This window comes from Moschus berezovskii, chromosome 13 (genome assembly GCF_049115385.1).
Source record: "Moschus berezovskii isolate FMDL1 chromosome 13, NW_MosBer_1.0, whole genome shotgun sequence".
In the NCBI taxonomy this organism is placed as follows: domain Eukaryota; kingdom Metazoa; phylum Chordata; class Mammalia; order Artiodactyla; family Moschidae; genus Moschus; species Moschus berezovskii.
In genome coordinates this window covers 56,792,038-56,811,686 of record NC_142472.1, presented here as the reverse complement: position 1 = coordinate 56,811,686, position 19,649 = coordinate 56,792,038, and the positions used below count along the sequence as shown (strand labels likewise).

The following is a 19,649-nucleotide window of genomic DNA, read 5'->3' as shown; positions in this document are numbered from 1 at the left end:
AACATCTATTTCTGCTTCATTGACTATGCCAAAGCCTTTGACTGTGTGGATCACAACAAACTGTGAAAAATTCTGAAAGAGATGGGAATCCCAGACCACCTGACCTGCCTCTTGAGAAACCTGTATGCAAGTCAGGAAGCAACAGTTAGAACTGGACATGGAACAACAGACTGGTTCCAAATAGGAAAAGGAGTACGTCAAGGCTGTATATTGTCACCCTGCTTATTTAACTTATATGCAGAGTAGATCATGAGGCACACTGGACTGGAAGAAGCACAAGCTGGAATCAAGGTTGCTGGGAGAAATATCAATAACCTCAGATATGCAGATGACACCACCCTTATGGCAGAAAGTGAAGAGGAACTCAAAAGCCTCTTGATAAAAGTGAAAGAGGAGAGTGAGAATGTTGACTTGAAGCTCAACATTCAGAAAACAAAGATCATGGCACCTGGTCCCATCACTTCATGGGAAATAGTTGAGAAAACAGTGGAAACAGTGTCAGACTTTATTTTTGGGGGTTCCAAAATCACTGCGGATGTTGATTGCAGCCATGAAATTAAAAGACACTTACTCCTTGGAAGGAAAGTATGACCAACCTAGATAGTATATTAAAAAGCAGAGACATTACTTTGCCAACCAAGGTCCGTCTAGTCAAGGCTATGGTTTTTCCCGTGGTCATGTATGGATGTGAGAGTTGGACTGTGAAGAAAGTTGATTGCCAAAGAATTGATGCTTTTGAACTGTGGTGCTAGAGAAGACTCTTGAGAGTCCCTTGGACTGCACGGAGATCCAACCAGTCCATTCTAAAGGAGATCAATCCTGGGTGTTCATTGGAAGGACTTATGCTAAAGCTGAAACTCCAATACTTTGGCCACCTCATGCGACGAGTTGACTCACTGGAAAAGACTCTGATGCTGGGAGGGATTGGGGGCACGGGGAGAAGGGGACGACAGAGAATGAGATGGCTGGATGGCATCACCGACTCGATGGACGTGGGTTTGAGTGAACTCCGGGAGTTGGTGATGGACAGGGAGGCCTGGCGTGCTGTGATTCATGGGGTCGCAAAGGATCGGACAAGCTTGAGTGACTGAACTGAACAGATGCAAAGAGCTGACTCATTAGAAAAGTCCCTGATGCTGGGAAAGATTGAAAGCAAGAAGAGAAGGGGATGACAGAGGATGAGATGGTTGGATGGCATCGCCGACTCAATGGACATAAGTTTGAACAAATTCTGGGTGATAGTGAAGGACAAGGAAGCCTAGTGTGCTGTAGTCCATGGGGTTGCAAAGAGTTGGGACACAACTTAGCAACTGAACAACAAAAGGAAAAGCAGAAGAACCACAAGGAAGGAGGAGGAAGAGAGGGCTGAGGGTCCTAGTAGGTACACAGCCCAGCTATCCAGGGGGCTGCCAAAGGGAACTGTGGTTCCCCAGCAATGTGAGAGGAGTGGCTGTGTGGAGCTCCAGGTAGACACGTCACCTGCAGCCAAGTGCAGAGTCTTATGTATGAGACAGTCTCAGGCCCAAAGGGGACTTGGTGAAGGCTTCCCACCAGCGGACCCCCAAACTCAGGCACCATGTAGGTGGAACCCCTGCAGTGACTGATACTATAGTGTGGGTGCTCAAAATAGAACTGGAGTTCTGAAAAGTAAAATGAGTTATATTTCTTTCACATCCAAGATTACAGACTAAGATTCACATTTGCTACATTATTCTAAGTACATTAAAATCAGGGGAAATAAACTGTCATGTACCACTGGCTTATCTTTCACACATCTTTGCCCCTGGATGTCGAATATTTTTCTTCCAACAAGACTTGGAAAAATGAAGAGTTGCCTTGAGTGGAAATCTCTGCTCTGCTGTTGCTTACCCTGAAAGGAGACATGGAGCCTGCCTTAAAGCATGCAGTCACTGACTTCTCTAAAAGAGAGACTCTGGTGATATTTCTGCCAAAAAAAAAAAAAATCCCAGAAACACATCCATCCCGAGTATCAGAGCCCAGAAATTACTCATATCACTCTGCAGCTCTGGCAAGAGACCAAATTCCTGGAATTCGAGGCGTCTGAAACATTTCATTGTGCTGCAGTAACAGCAATAGATGTGGGTGATAACAATCTAGAAAGAGTTTTTCAAAGGGGCTATCTCTGATTTTTTAAGATGCAAAAAGGCCCAATTTAGGATCAATAATTCCCCCCTTTCTAGAGATGCTTCAAGCTAATCTGTGTGTTTCAATCTCAGTAAGGGCAGCAAGACTGTCATCTCATATAAAAGTTAGGTTTAGAGTAGTTTTATCCAACTAGTTGCAGCCCAGAGATTCAGGGGAGCATTCTATCACATCTAATAACCTGAAGCTTTCACACAATGCTTAGGACAGTGCCCCAGACCCAGGGTAAACTCCCCAAATGCTGCTAGAAAGGACAGGGAAACCAGGAAATTGGAAGTACCTAGCTGGGCTTGGACTGGCTTCAGACTTCATTTCTTTGAACTTTGATGAATTGGAAAGCTTCATGATAAGTGTGTCAATTTCTGACAAGTCTTGGTATTCTAAATCCTAATGATCTTACCATCTCCATATTTTTTTCCTTCTGGGTCACAGTAGGATGATGCATAGAATACATCTCTTGGTTTCCCCCTTCAAAATGGGGATGATTGTGGGGTCTCAGTTATGAAAGGTGATGGGGAGACTGAGGCCGATGACAACTATTCACAAGGGACCCATCAGTGCTCTTTTTTAGGTGGCAAAAGAGAGAAAGATCAGTCAGATAGATCACTGAATGTGTCTCTAGTTATTGATGCTAGATTCTTTGTCTCTAGATATCAGCCTTCCAGGAATAAAGAGAATGGACCATCAGTGCTCCCAATTCATAACTCGGCTAAGGAAAGAAGGCAGGCTCTTTTCACTCAGTGCATGCTTGACCTGAATCAAATTGATTGTATTAAAGCACTGAGGCATGGCTGGGATTCTGTCATTTATGTGAGAAGTCTCTTCTGGGGTCCTTAGGGATGCCATTAGGGGATGAACCATCTCTTAAGAGAGCCAACCAATGTCTTAACATCATCTTGGATGTAAACCAGAAAACAATGGTGATGCTGATCACTTTGTCCTTCAAAGAAGCTGGGAGGGAGTGCAGATCATATGACAAGCATCAGTGTTCAAAGAGGCCTTGATCCACTGGGACACTGGCAAAATGCCATTGAGATTTGTCCGGGATTGTACGCAGAGCATAAATAAATCTGCCCAGAGTTTGTGGACCAAGCTACAAAGAGGAGAGAGTGGAGGCTGTGAGCCAATCAACATGAACATGTAAGCAATTGTTTCCACCCACACTGGGACAAGGATTCTATAATGAGAGCAGAAAGAGACAAGAAGTGGCCAGTGTTTGGAAGTAGAAGGTGAGGAAGAGAGGCGGCAACCACAAGGAATTCCAAGGTTCTCAGTTCAAATGATGAAACGGAGGCTATAATCAAAGCAGAAAACATTGGAAGCAATGGGGCAGGGCTGTTGCATTTTGGCACTTCAGTTTTGAAAGGCCTATAGGATACCTACTTAAAGACAAACCTAGCATTCAGAGGGCAGAGGTCAAGAAGTAATTTTAAATCGTAGCCAAGCCATAAAAAGGAAAGACAATACTTAAGGAGACAGTGAGGTAGAGAAGAAGGCCAAGGGGAGCACTTGAAGGGCTCTCAGCAGGTAAGAGGGAAGAGCAGGATGACGGCTGGAGGAACTGGAGAACCAGAGGGGGAGCTAGTGCAAAAGTCAAGGGAAGAAAACGTATATGTCACACAGCTTGGTATAATGAAGACTCCGCAGAAGGAAGGATCTGCCTCTTAGGATCTCATTGCATTAGGTCTAGTGAGAAACAGCGAGGCTGTGAAGCCTGGTAGTGATGGTGTCGCGGGCACAGGGCAGAGGGCCAGGGACCAGACGCTGCGAGTCCCCGAGCATGCGGGGTGAGGGGCCCCTCCTCAGGCCTCTGCCCCTGCTGCTCCGCTGTCTGTGCTGCCGTCTCCCAGGTATCCCCCTTGGCTTCCTTGGCTCACTCCCTTGCTCCCTTTGGGTCTTAGCTTGAAGGTCACCTTTCACTAAAGCGTCCCCTAACCACCTTACTGAATTCTACAACGAATAACTCCCCCATCCTATTCTCACCGCATACACACACATATATCCTTGGCATTATTTTCCTTTTTTAAGTCCATAGCACTTAACAGCTTTCAATGTACTGTATCATATGTATAGTTATAAAACTTATTATTTATTCTCAATCTCTCCTTCTTGAATGAAAACTCCTTGAGGGCAGAAAGTCTTATTTATATTGTACTGTGAAGGATTCCTTGCACTCACAACAGTGTCTAGCTCACCTTGGTCCTTCTGGAGTATTTGTTGAGTGAATGAACCCAGCTGACTAGAACACAAGACCTCTGCTGCTGCTGCTAAGTCGCTTCAGTCGTGTCCGACTCTGTGCAACCCCATAGACGTTAGCCCACCAGGCTCCTCCGTCCATGGGATTTTCCAGGCAAGAGCACTGGAGTGGGTTGCCATTGCCTTCTCCGACAAGACCTCTAGAGAGTGATAATTCCTGGAATAGAGATATAAATAAAGTAATATAGAATACAAGGGAGAAATAGACAGCAACAGGCTCCTCTGTACATGGAATTCTCCAGGCAAGAAAACTGGAATGGGTAGATGTTCCCTTCTCCAGGGGATCTTACAAATCAAGGGATCGACCCAGGGTCTCCTGCATTGCAGGAAGATTCTTTACCAGTTGAGCTACCAGGGAAGCCATGATAATAGTAGGAAACCTCAATACCTCACTTTCAGTAATGGATAGAACATCCAGTCAGAAGATTAGTAAGGAAACATATGATTTAAATAACACTATATAGATCATATAAATCTAACAGACATATATAGAACATTTAACCCAACAGCAACAGAATATACATTCATCTCAAGTACACGTGGATTTTTCTCTGGGATAGACCATTTAGGTCACAAAACAAGTGTTAACAAATTTAAGAAGACTGAAATGATATTAAGTATCTTTAGGATAACAATGAAATGAAGCTAGAAATCAAAGCAGAAAGCAAACTGGGCAATTCATGAATATGTGGGGGGAAAAAACTACATTTTGGAACAACCATTGGGTCAAAAAGAAATAAAGAAGGAAATTAGGAAATACCTCATGACAAATAAAATGAAAATACAACATATCAAAACTTATGAGACTCAGTGAAAGCAGTACTACGAGGGATGTTCATGCCTACATTAAAAAGAAGAAAGATCTCAAATCAACAACTTAGCTTTAAACCTCAAGGAACTAAAAAAAAGAAGAAGAAGAACAGGACCTCTCCAGTGACTCAGGGGTAAAAAGTCCACCTGGCAATGTAGGAGACACAGGTTCAATCCCTGGTCCAGGAAGATGCCACGTGTCACAGAGTAACTAATCCTGTAAAGTCACAACTACCGAGCCTGTGCTCTAAGAGCCACAGCGAGAGAAGTCACTGAGCATCACGATGAGAGAGGAGCCCCAGCTTCCCGCAACTACAGAAAAGTCCAGGCAGCAATGAAGACCCAGCACAGCCAAAAAGAAATAATTTTTTGTAATAAATAAAGTAAGTAAATTTTTTTGTAATAAATAAATAATAAGTAAATAATTTTTTTAATTTTGTAAAAAAAAGAAAAAAGCCAAAGTTGGCAGAAGGAAGTAACAAAGACCAGAAAAGGAATAAACAAAACCAAAAAACAACAAAACTAAGAGTTGGTTTTTTGAAAAGATTAAAATATTTATAAAACTTTAGCCAGATGAACTAAGAAAAAAGAGAAGACTCAGATAAATAACGTAAGAAATGAAAGAAGAGACATCACCAATGATACAACAGAAACGTAACTGTGAACAGTTAAATGCCAACACAGTGGATAACCTAAAAGCATGGACAGATTCCTAGAAACATAAAATTTCACCAAGACTAAATCATGAAGAAATAGAAAGTCTGACCAGACATATAGATAGTACAGAAATTTAATTGAAGGCCCAGAAGCAGATGACTTTACTGGTGAATTCCATCGAACACTTTAAAAAATGATTGAAACCACTCTTTCTCAAAAACTTCCAAAATACTGAAGAGGAAAGAACACTTTGAAACTCATTTTATAAGGCCAGGATTACCCTGATATCAGAGCCAGACAGAGACACCACAAGTAAAGAAAACAACACATCAATATCCCATGAATGTAGACACAAAAATCCTCAACAAAATACTAGCAAACCAAATCCAACAGCACGCTGAAAGGAAGGATGGCTCAAGACACAGAAATCCATTAATGTGATATATCACATTATCAAAACGAAGGATAAAAATCACTTAATTGTCTCAATAGGTACAGAAGAAGCGTTTGACAAAATTCAACATTCTTTCATGATAAATACTCTCAGCACACTAGGAACAGAAGGAAAGTACCTCGGTGTAATAAAGTTTTCTTCCGAGAAATCCTCTGCGGGTAGTAATGTCATATCTCTTAGCTAAGTGGTTTTCTTCTCCCCTTCTTCTATTGTTATTTTATATTTGAAGAGGACAATATCTTGCCCTAAGTTAGTAGATGAATTAGCAGTAGATCAAACTGAGATTTAAAAAAATACTTACTTTTTATGTATTCATCTATTTAGTAAAAAACAGCTATTGAATGTCTTCTATGATCTAAGGGATCTATTAGGCAGATACATTTATCACTCATCAGAAATATTGCTCTTATTTTCCTATTTTGCTTTTGTAGCTAAAAATTTTAAAGCTGAGACATACTTTTGAGTGTGTCTATAGTGGTGTGAAAGCAACAAAAAAGAAGTTGTATGTGAAATTGTGTATTAAAGGTAATAACAGAGGGAGCTCCGCACATGGCAATCAGTTTATAATGTGCTCCCACAAATGCACTCAGCCACCATGATTAATGCTCCCTGGAGCCCTCAGTCTCTATGACTAGCTATCATTGTACTTATCAGCACCCCACTTGCCCAGGAAATTATGATAAATACTGTGCTGGTTCTAATATCGCTCAAAGTGATCAGGTCTGGGTGTGAGAGGTAGTGGTGAGGTGAAATGGAGATAAAATGCAAAGTTTATGTTCTGGCTGCTTAGCAAGAATTCAGTAAGGAACCAAGTCAACGATCCTTAAGGGAGGTTTTAGGGCAACATAGAGGCACCCCACCCCACAACACACACCCAAGTCCAGTCTATGCCAGTTATAAGTGCTGTTTCAAATTGGTTTTCCTTTGAGTGTGTCTAGAAGCTAAATGGGCTTCCCCAGTGGCTCGGTGGTAAAGAATCTGCCTGTCAATTCAGGAGATGAAGGAGACGCGTGTTCGATCCCTTGGTTGGGAAGATCCCCTGGAGAAGGAAACGGCAACCCACTCCAGTATTCTTGCCTGGAGAATCTCATGGACAGAGGAGCCTGGAGGGTTGCCGTCCATGGGGTCACAAAGAGTCAGATATGACTGAATGACTGAGCACCCACTCACAGAAGCTAATCTTGGTGAAAGAAAAAGAAAACTAGTCTACACGTCAGAGGAGTGGGGCATCCTAAACCCCATCCCTAGTCCAACAGAGAAGCTCTCAGAGAATGACATCATCAACAGACAGTACCATTGGTTGATTACATGACCAATGTCATTGCTCCATCCCACTCTCATTAAGGGAGGGGTGACTGATTAGAATGTACAACCCAAGTCAGTAAATATTCACTGTTGTGGATAAAATGTTTGTGTCCCCCCCAAATTCATATGTTAAAACTCTAACCTCCAATGTGACAGTATTTGGAGATGGGGCCTTTGGGATGTAATTAGGGTTAGCTGAGTTCATCAGGGTGGGGCTCTCATGAAAGGGTTAAGAGATCCCATAGAGCAACATCACCCCACCCCCATACAACACACCACGGAACGGACTCGTGAGGAAACAGGGCGAAGGTGACTGGGTGGCTGCAAGCCAGGAAGAGAGCCCTGGCCAGAACAGAAGGGGTTATCACCTTGAGCTTGGACTTGCCAGCCCCCAGAACTGTGAGAAAATTATTTTCTGTTTTTAAGGCACCCGACATTTTGTTATGGAAGTCCCAGCAGATTTACACATTCACCAGGCTGTGCTCCCCTTGAGGCTGTGTGCTCTATAAGTTCAATTTCTGAATCCCTAGCCCATAGCAAGAGACTCGTCCCCACCCTCAGCTCCAAGTCCCAAGAGAGGTGGGGTAGAACAAAGTCTTCATGATGTCCTGGGACAACAGTGTCCCCAGAGATGAGTGAAGTTGCTGAGATCTGAGTCCACGACAAAGTCGTGCATTCCCCAGAGGCTCTGACCTACCCAGGAGGAGCCCAGCATCCTCTGATGTGGTAAGCTGGGGTCTGGCCCAGGAGCTGGGAGGCAGGAGGCATGCACAGCCAGGCTGAGCTATACTTGCTTCGCTGGACCTGCACACGTTCTCTCAAGGGTGTCCTTTTTCTTCTCTCATCAAAGTGGCCTTTCTTGAAAGCAGTGCTAACATAATCAATCATTTTCAGGCAACTCTCAGATATCTTAAGTAAAAGCCAACTCAATATGGCGATGCCCTCACTGTAGGCTGGGCACCTGGATTCCCCAGTGCTCCAGTGCCTCCTACCCTACCCTAACCTCCGGGGGTGAGGTGGGGTGTACACACCCTTCCCTCTGGAAAGGAAGGAGGCCTCAGGAGGGGCCACAACTCTGCAGGAGAGGCGCTAGGGAAGGGGTCTGTCTTTGTTCTACAGGAACACAATCGGCTGCAAGTTTGCTTTTCAGTTGCTGCTGCTACTGCTAAGTCATTTCAGTCGTGTCCAACTCTGTGTGACCCCATAGACGGAAGCCCACCAGGCTCCCCCGTCCCTGGGATTCTCCAGGCAAGAACACTGGAGTGGGTTGCCATTTCCTTCTCCAATGTGTGAGAGTGAAAAGTGAAAGTGAAGTCGATCAGTCGTGTCCAACCCTTAGTGACCCCATGGACTGCAGCCTACCAGGCTCCTCCATCCATGGGATTTTCTAGGCAAGAGTACTGGAGTGGCTTGCCATTGCCTTCTCCGTGCTTTTCAGTTACTTCCTTCTAAATCCATCAACTTTTCTCTATATTTTTCAATATACAAAATGATAGGTGGAAGAAAACTGAATGAAAGTTATATTTTACAGAAATCATCAAGCAGCAAGAAAAGCAAAGGGGGGAGGGACAGAAAAGGCAAAATAAAACTGGATCCTCCTTTTGAAATCAGTAAGAGATTTCTGACGTGATTATTCAACAAGTGTTTCTTGAGAGCCTCCTATGGACCAGTCTGTATGTAGGTGCTGGAGAGCACAGGGCAAAGACTGAAGCGTGGGTGCCACCCGTGGGATACTCAGGACTTTGTACCGGTGATGTCTGTAAGGGCCCCCACAGCCACAATCCGGGGATGCTTCCAGGGGGACACTTGGTTTCTGGGTGAGAAGCAGATTCAGGGACTTCATGAAGATAACATTTGGGCCGTAAAGAATGGTAGGATTTCTGCAGAACCCGCCGTCTCTGTGAGACAGTGAGAGCTTTTGGGAACCATGTCTTATTCATATGTGTCCCTATATCCAGCAAGGTCAGGCGCATATTAGAAACATGATGGGAGGGATAGCTGGAGAGTGGAACAGCATCCGGAGCATCCAGACAGTGACCTGCCTGACCAGAGTTGAAGGGTCTTTGTTTAGGTTGGCCCTGAAGGCCCAGTGCTGAAGGAGGCTAGAATGGCAGTGGGGAGGGGAGGCTTGGGTGCCACTGAAAGGTGTGAATATTACTGGAGAAGGACTTGGCAACCACTCAAGAGCAGAGTAACAAGGTCAGAGTCGGGTTTCAGGAAAATTAACATATCCACATTTAAACATAAATTAGTTCATAATCTCATCAACAGAAACCATTTCGCCTCTCTGGGCCTCCCTTTCCTCCACAGACACAGGAAGGCCCCTCCTTTCTGGGCACCACTGTGACAAGTGACACAGGCATGACAGGCTCCATGGGGGCCAGGACACCTACTGATAGGACACAAGTGTACATAACTGTCCACAGAGAGAGAAGGAAGGATTTGGTGCTCAGGGGAGAGGCACTCTGCCTGGCGCTGGAGATGCCTCTTGCTCACCAGTAGTTCAGTTTCAGCGGGACAGCTTCCAGGTCACCAATCTGACAGTACGGCTCCAAGTTAGAGAGTTCATACAGCTGGATTTCACGATTTCTGTTCAGAGATCAAGCACACTTGGAGTAAACTTAAATTCCCCACTTGATTTTTATATAGAGCATTTTTTATAATGCACGGATTCCACAAAACAGAAACAACTGACCAGTGAAACACCTGCCTTCCTGAGCATGGCCCCTTGCTGAGCTGGAGGCTTCCTCTCCAGCTCCACCCTTTGGGGACATCATTTCCATCTGGTTCTGAACTGGTCATGGCACCCGTATTCCCCATCAGGAGGCTGGTACAGTTTCCAACAACATGGGCTCTGGATGCCAATTGTTGGGACATCAGATCCCAGCTCATCACACAGTTCCCTTGCCCGTAAAATGGGGCTCATGCCTATCTTACAGGAGAGTTGCTGCTGCTGCGTCACTTCAGTCGTGTCCGACTCTGTGTGACCCCATAGACGGAAGCCCACCAGGCTCCCCCGTCCCTGGGATTCTCCAGGCAAGAACACTGGAGTGGGTTGCCATTTCCTTCTCCAATGTGTGAAAGTGAAAAGTGAAAGTGAAGTCGCTCAGTCGTGTCCGACCCTTACTGAGATTAAATGAGAGGATATGTGAGAAAGTAGTTAGCTTGGTACCTGAAATGTGAACTGATTTTTGCTGCTAATAATACAGATGATTAGAGCCACACAATGGAGGGTCAAGGACTCAGGTACCCTCTCAGTCCTCCTTAACTTGTGTCCTTGACCCTTTCCTCCTATGTTCACCCAGGAGCTGACTGAAAGAACAAGTTTGTGGGTATAAGAAAAACAGCCTGCTGCTTCAGCCTGTTCACATGGAACACATGTGTATGTGTGTGTGTGGGTGTGTGTGTGGGGGGTCATTCCGTAAATTCCAAAGCCTTGCCTTGCTTGCCTTCAGTGATTAATGTAGTTTTTCCACTTCCTTTCCACCTGCCATGCAGGTCAAGAGTGGTTCGCTGCCTCCAAGGACATTTGTCTTGCCTTATTTTCCCATTTGCCAGCTCAGAGAGTCTCTAGGAAGTTACTGCTTTAATCTCGGAATTTCTATGTGTGTAAAAGACATGGTAATTAAAGCTATTTGAGCACGCTTTTTAAAATCAAACGGGGCTGAATTTAGAAATCCAAATTTTTTGTTTTTTAATGGTTGATATTAATCATATGAGTAATATTAATATGCTAATATGTTTTAATAATTAAACTTAATATTAAATTTAATTGTATTTGAGAGCCTGGATGATGTGGGGTTATATTACCTGTTAGCTAACATCACTGAAGCCTAGGGAACCTAAATGAGGCAAGTTTGGGTTTGGGAGGAGTCGGAGGTGGAGGGAGGAGTTTGAAGAGGGTCAGGCAGGGCGGTGGGAACCACGTTCAACCCACGCCCCTTCATCTAGCCACGCCCCCGGCCCCATGCTAAACAGGCTTCAGCTGGACACACCCACCATTCCCATTACAGTTCACACTCCCCAGGTTGCTTTTGCCTTAATTTGGAGTTTTCCAAAATTCCTTCCCCCCAAGCTGCACACGCCCTTGCCTTGGCGCATTACTGAGGTTGCTCAAGCAGCGCCCAGTACGCTGCACATTCATTTTCGTTATTTTGAAAGTGTTAGTCGCTCAGTCGTATACGACTCTTTGCCACCCCGTGGACTCCAGCCCTCCAGGCTCCTCTGTCCATAGAATTCTCCAGGCAAGAATACTGGAGTGGGTAGCAAATCCCTTCTCCAGGGGACCTTCCTGACCCAGGGATGGAACCCAGGGCTCCTGCACTGCAGGTGGATTCTTTACTGGCTGAGCCACCAGGGAACCCTGCTTTCATTATGTTCAGTTCAGTTCAGTTCAGTTGCTCAGTGGTTTCTGACTCTTTGCAACCCCATGGACTGACCGCAGCTTCCCTGCAGGCTTTCCTTCCCTGCCAGGCTTCCTTGACAATCTCCAACTCCTGGAGCTTGCTCAAACTCATATCCATCAAGTCGGTGATGCCATCCAACCATCTCATCTTCTGTCGTCCCCTTCTCCTGCCTTCAATCTTTATGTTGCCGTTTATCAAAATATTCAGTATCTTCCTTCACAGCTTGAGTCCATTCTTTCAAGGCCTGTTCTTTGAAGGCTCTCCACTAGTGAGTATAGTTTGTTTTCACTGTGGATTTTATTTTTTGAATCAGTCCAAAGTCTTTTGGACTGAATTTTGGTGGCTGATAAAATAGCAGTATTATTTTGAATCTAAAATAAAGGGTGCTAAAATGTAATGACATTTTTTTCTCACTCTGGAAGTATTCCAAAAGAGGACTATCAATTTGAGACAATGACAATATCATTGAAATTGGCCAAACTGATAACTTTCTTTACACAGCAGCTTTGATGATGTATGAGTTCTAGTATATTTTTTAAAGGTCTTCATTTTTTATCCTATTATCATAAACGTGGATATGTCTATGTAAACCCACACATGGAAATGAATTTCATAGAACAATGATGATTCTTGTCCCAGTTGAACAGCCGAAGACACTCACCCAGTCCCCAGGATCTGTTTGTTGTACTGGGGCATGATGGTAACATCCGTCACCCACCTGGACTTCCGAATAATGGGCTTGTCCTAAAGGGTAGAAGGATGGAAATGTACAAAAATATACCTTTTTAATGATAAGACAGTTTCAGTTGTCTCAAGCCACTCTGGTCCATAATACACATACTGAACATTGTAGACTTTTCTTCGGTTTACTTCCACCCTCAAGTATAGGTATATCTTGGAGATATTGTGGACCACTGTGATGAAGTGAGTCATGAGAATTTTCTGGTTTCCCAGTGCATACAAAGTTATGTTTACGTTATGCTGATAGTCTATTAAGTGTGCAGTGTTTAAAAAAAATCAATGTACATATCTTCATTAAAAAATACTTTCTTGGGAGGGGTCATGGGTAAATTTATGGCTGATTCATTTTGATGCTTGGTAGAAACCAATGCAGTACTGTAAAGTAATTATACTTCAATTAAAAATAAATAAATACTTTCTTGTTAAAAATGCTAGTCACCATCTGAGCCTTCAGTGAGTAGTAATCTTTCTGCAGTAGTAACATCAAAGATCCCTGATCATTGATCACAACAACAGATAAAATAATAATGAAAAAGTTTGAAATGTTGCAGGAATTACCAAAATGTGACACAGAGACACAAAGTGTGAAAATACTGTTGGCCTTGACAGACTTACTCAATACAGGGTTGCCACAACCTTCAATTTACGAAAAGTACAGTATCTGTGGAATGTAGTCAAACAAAGTTTGCCTGTACAGAGAACTTGCTGCATAGACTTGAGGGATGACTTTATTCTCTCCTTCCCTGGTGGCTCAGACGGTAAAGCGTCTGCCTAGAATGCGGGAGACCCAGGTTCAGTCCCTGGGTCGGGAAGATCCTCTGGAGAAGGAAATGGCAACCCACTCCAGTACTCTTGCCTGGAAAATCCCATGGACAGAGCAGCCTGGCAGGCTATAGCCCATGGGGTCGCAAAGAGTCGCACATGACTGAGCAACTTCACTTCTCAGTTCAGTTCAGTTCAGTCACTCAGTCGTGTCCAGCTCTTTGCGACTCGATGAATCACAGCATGCCAGGCCTCCCTGTCCATCACCAACTCCCGGAGTTCACTCAAACTCATGTCCATCGAGTCGGTGATGCCATCCAGCCATCTCATTCTCTGTCGTCCCCTTCTCCTCCCGCCCCCAATCCCTCCCAGCATCAGAATCTTTTCCAGTGAGTCAACTCGTCGCATGAGGTGGCCAAAGTATTGCAGTTTCAGCTTTAGCATCAGTCCTTCCAATGAACACCCAGGACTTTAGAATGGACTGGTTGGATCTCCTTGCAGTCCAAGGGACTCTCAAGAATCTTCTCCAGCACCACAGTTCAAAAGCATCCATTCTTCGGCCATCAGCTTTCTTCACAGTCCAACTCTCACATCCATACATGACCACGGGAAAAACCAGAGCCTTGACTAGACGGATCTTTGAGGGTTTATTTGGCAGCCTGAGGGGTATAGTTTAGCTGTGTAACTAGTAGGGTGGATGATAAGTTTACTGAGGGCAGAAATGGGCGTCTATCCACAGCACCCAGCATAGAACCTGAGCAGCGACAAGGGCTCAACTATTTGCTGAAAGATGTAATTAAAGAAAGACTTCAAAGTTAGACTCTATTCTGTAATGGGTCAGGTACTGTTATTCCTAAGTGTACCTCCCCAGTGCTTCTTGCCTTCTGAATTTCTGATTCTGTAAGTTCTCTCAGAACTACCTAACCTGAAAGAACCATTAACAGGGAGAAAAACGGACAATTCTTTTCCATTTGTCATTCATTAAGACATGATAAATTACATGATGGAATCATGTGCGATTCATCACTCCATCTGATTTTAGCAGCAGAATGAAGAATTATCTTGTCCTACATACAGAGATCATATTTGCATCCCATAGACTGGCAAAATCCAACATGAATATATTATATTCAAGGACACAATTTCTGTAATCATGCCACTCAACGAGCAGTTTAAAATAGCAAATAAAATCAAACTGGAGCACTCAGCATCCTTATCAAATGAGAATCACATACAAAAACCCGCTTTCTTCTTTTCAACTTCAGCTGCAGGGACCAGAAATAAATGGCTCCATCTTCGCTGATCATGATTAAGGTGTCATCAGGCACAGCGAGAATGCTCAGGACGGGACCCCGATACAACAGCCCCTGCAGCACAGCAGGCAGCTGGAAGGAAGCCTCTTGCTGTCAAGCCCGAGCATCAGTCTGCTCCAAATATACTACCTGCAAATATGTGCAGAAGCCATCCTGGGGAAGAAGGGGAAGTTCATTAAATGTCTGCTGCCTTTTTGGCTTTCAAAAATTCTCCTTATCATCAGGGCATGTACATGACGTAAATATTATTATGAACTGGGTCATTGGTATGAACTTAGCTGCCACTAATAACTGGGGTGCACTAGCTGGGCTGGGGCTGGAAGTGTGCTACCGAATGTCTGGGCTCACTTCCCTGCCCAGTCTCTCTAAAGATGATAATGATGGTGGTGGTGATTGAGATCACACCCCGTTTCACTTAATGTAGACCTTCACTTCCATTCTTGCCATAACTGGATGAGATAAGTACTATCGCTCTCATTTTGCAAAATGGGAAACTCAAACCTAGAAAGATTAAATTATCTGCCTAATATCAAACAGGGGCTTCCCTGGTGGCTCAGATGGTAAAGAATCTGCCTGCAATGCAGGAGGCCTGGGTTTGATCCCCAGGTCAGGAAGATCCCTGGAGAAGGAAATGGCAACCTGCTCCAGTATTCTGGCCAGGAGAATTCCATGGACTGTATAGTCCATGGGGCTACAAAGAGTTGGACACCACTGACACCACTGACTTTCACTTTCACTTTCTTAAGCGACTAACACATACACACAGATCAAGCAACTGGTAAGTGGCTTGTCTGAGACTTGAGCCCATGTCGGTCTGACTGCACAGTTCTGACCCACCAGGACATAGGCTTCATTTCAAATCTCAGCAGTGCACGTAGGGAAGAGCAGACTGGTGGTCACAGGGAAGGAGTGGGAGTGCCCCAAAGGCCTGGGAACATCTCCATTTTCTCTCCACTTCCCCCAAAACCATAACTCACTAGAGTCTTTCTTTCTCTTCCCTGGAATCCTGTCTATTCCCTTTCAAATCAGATGACAGTGAAAACACTTGTATTTGCTTTGATTAGGGGATTGGTCCAAGGTCTGAATAGAGGTGAACATGACTCAACTTGTCACTTTAGAACTTAATTCATCCTAGAGCAATAGGAGGCTACTGATTCACAATGGCAGAGAATGTCATTGGCAGATGTCTCAGCTCCTCATTATTGTACAATCCAAATTGGAAAACATTAATGATGACGATGATGATGAAACATTAATGATGACGATGATGATGATAGTATTTGTTGAAAAATTACTCTGTGGCTGTCCTTGTTCTAAATAGTTTCCGTGTGTGTCAGGGATCTGATTATCATTAGGTGTTGCTTGTTCATAGGATTTCTTGCTCACTGGTGTTTCACTTTTGCTTTTGCGTAAGGTAGCAAATCCCTATGGACTGAGGAGCCAGGCAGGCTACAGTCTATAGGGTCACAAAGCATCAAATACAACCAAAGTGACTTAGCATGCATGAAAGGTAGCAAATACCCAGGTGGCACTAGTGGTAAAGAACCTGCAGGAGACATAAGAGACACAGGTTTGATCCCTGGGTTGGGGGAGCATCCCCTAGAGGAAGACGTGGCAACCCACTCCAGTTTTTTTGCCTAGAGAATGGCAGGCTACTGTCCATGGGGTTGCAAAGAATCAGACACTACTGAAGCGACTTAGCACGCATGCATGCAATGTAGCAACTATGTCCTTCATTCCCTGGTTTTAGGAAAGCCTTCTCAGGACTTGCCTGAGCTACTGAAACTCCTAGTTAACCTGATATACAAGAGCTTGAAAACTGTAAACGTGTATGTCCCCTTGGTTCACCTTCAAATTGGCAAATGTACTAAGGGGCATAGCATACTCCAGAAAGGCTCGGAAACAAACATTTTATACACTTTCCTCAGTAACTTCAAGTCTGATTCACAAAACACAACCCAACTTACCCACTGATTTCTGCCCACTGCTTCATAGTCTATTTTCAGGAAAAGTTGCTCTATTTGTTTAACACTCTAGAGAGAAAAAAGAATGTTTTCAGAGTAAACTATTCACTAGGTTGGTGGGTAGGGGGATATAGAAGGAGGAGAAAATTTTCATTTTTCCAATTTATGAAATTTCATATTCAAAAATACATAATACTCAAAGAACTCTGGAATGTTTGCTCTAAAACATTTATAGGACTCTTAATCTGAATTTAGTGCACTGACACCAAAACTCTTCTGCAGTGAAAGATTGGCTTCTAGAACTTCTATCTTTGAAATCAAGCCTTAATTAGTAGAAGGAGCTGTGGGTCTCCCAGTGCTCATGCTCCCAGGAGGTCCCACTCCACACTGGTCAGTTCCAGTCAGAGAACTGAACTCTGTTTAGGGGCTCCACTTTGACATAAGCAGCATAGCAAGTTCTGAGGACAATGGCTGGGATACTAAGGATACTCACTTGACTATAGCCAAGATGAAAAGATGTGAAAATTACTTTCAAGTATTAGAAGGATGATTCTATGGGAGAGAGAGTAGATTTCTTCTGTGTGGCAGTCCAGGCAGATGGACCCCATGATCCCTGCCTTTTGGTATTCATGCCTGATGAATACTAACCCCCTCTCCTTGAGTAATTGCTGGTAGCTAGTTGAATACGTCAACCCCAAGGGGATGTCACCTCTATGATTATATGAGATCATAACTTCTGTCTTGCTGGTAGGCTCTCTCTCCCTTGCTGGCTTTGAGGAAGCCAGTGGCCATGCTATGAGCTGCCTTGTAGAGATGTCTACCTGGAAATGGACAAACAGCCAGCAAGAAACCGAGGCCTTAGTCCAACAACCTGCAAGAAACTGAATCCTGGCAACAATCATGTGTCCTTGGAAGTGCACTGTTCCCTAGTCAAGCTTTCAGATGAAACCCTAGCATAACTAATACCCTGATGCAGCCCCATGAGACACCCTGAAACAGAGAGTCCAACTAAGCCACAACTGGATCCCTAACGTACAAAAACTGTGAGATAATTTGTAGCTTTAAGCTACTGAGTAGCTAGGAATGGATAACTCATCAGTTCAGTTTCTCAGTTGTGTCCGACTCTTTGCAACCCATTGAATCGCAGCACGCCAGGCCTCCCTGTCCATCACCAACTCCCGGAGTTCACTCAAACTCATGTGCATCGAGTCAGTGATGCCATCCAGCCATCTCATCCTCTGTTGTCCCCTTCTCCTCCTGCCCCCAATCCCTCCCAGCATCAGGGTCTTTTCTAGTGAGTCAACTCTTCTCATGAGGTGGCCAAAGTATTGGAGTTTCAGCCTCAGATCAGTCCTTCCAATGAACACCCAGGACTGATCTCCTTTAGGATGGACTAGTTGGATCTCCTTGCAGTCCAAGGGACCCACAAGAGTCTTCTCCAACACCACAGTTCAAAAGCATCAATTCTTCGGCGATCAGCTTTCTTCACAGTCCAACTCTCACATCCATACATGACCACTGGAAAAACCATAACCTTGACTAGATGGACCTTTGTTGGCAAAGTAATGTCTCTGCTTTTTAATATGCTATCTAGGTTGATCATAACTTTCCTTCCAAGGAGTAAGCGTCTTTTAATTTCATGGCTGCAATCAGAATCTGCAGTGATTTTGGAGCCCAAAAAATAAAGTCTGACACTGTTTCCACTGTTTCCCCATCTATTTCCCATGAAGTGATGGGACCAGATGCCATGATCTTCGTTTTCTGAATGTTGAGCTTCAAGCCAGCCTTTTCACTCTCCTCTTTCACTTTTATCAAAAGGCTTTTTAGTTCCTCTTCACTTTCTGCCATAAGGGTGGTGTCATCTGCATATCTGAGGTTATTGATATTTCTCCCGGCAATCTTGATTCCAGCTTGTGCTTCTTCCAGCCCAGCGTTCCTCATGATGTACTCTGCATATAAGTTAAATAAGCAGGGTGACAATATACAACCTTGACATGCTCCTTTTCCTATTTGGAACCAGTCTGTTGTTCCATGTACAGTTCTGACTGTTGCTTCCTGACCTGCATACAGGTTTCTCAAGAGGCAGGTCAGGTGGTCTGGTATTCCCATCTCTTTCAGAATTTTCCAGTTTATTGTGATCCACACAGTCAAAGGCTTTGGCATAGTCAATGAAGCAGAAATAGACGTTTTTCTGGAACTCTCTTGCTTTTTTGATGATCCAGTGGATATTGGCAATTTGATCTCTGGTTCCTCTGCCTTTCCTAAAACCAGCTTGAACATCTGGAAATTCACTGTTTACGTATTGCTGAAAGTTGACTTGGAGAATTTTGAGCATGACTTTACTAGCGTGTGAGATGAGTGCAGTTGTGCGGTATTTTGAGCATTCTTTGGCATTGCCTTTCTTTGGGACTGGAATGAAGACTGACCTTTTCCAGTCCTGTGGCCACTGCTGAGTTTTCCAAATTTGCTGGCATATTGAGTGCAGCACTTTCACATCATCATCTTTCAGAATTTGAAATAGCTCAACTGGAATTCCATACCTCCACTAGCTTTGTTCATGGTGATGCTTTCTAAGGCCCACTGGACTTCACATTCCAGGATGTCTGGCTCTAGGTGAGTCATCACACCGTCGTGATTATCTGGGTCGTGAAGATCTTTTTTGTACAGTTCTTTTGTGTATTCTTATAGAGCGGTTCAAAGATTAGAAACTGGGCTAATGGGTAGAAAGTCAAAATAGACCAATTGCAGTTCATAAAGAGAAAAAAATTAAGGTCAGAGCTCTCCAACCTTGAAATGGGAAGTGGGCTACCTTTAGCTG

General features: G+C 44.1%; 1 protein-coding gene across 1 annotated transcript in view; it reads right to left on the bottom strand.

Moving 5' to 3' along the window:
* The window catches only part of LOC129556551 (cilia- and flagella-associated protein 337-like), a 136,556-nt gene that overhangs the window by 103,388 nt on the left and 13,519 nt on the right, over window positions 1-19,649 (bottom strand). Inside the window, 4 exon segments of the mRNA XM_088842823.1 lie at window positions 10,141-10,234; window positions 12,713-12,795; window positions 14,790-15,020; window positions 16,835-16,900. Coding sequence (XP_088698949.1) covers window positions 10,141-10,234; window positions 12,713-12,795; window positions 14,790-15,020; window positions 16,835-16,900 — 474 coding nt within the window.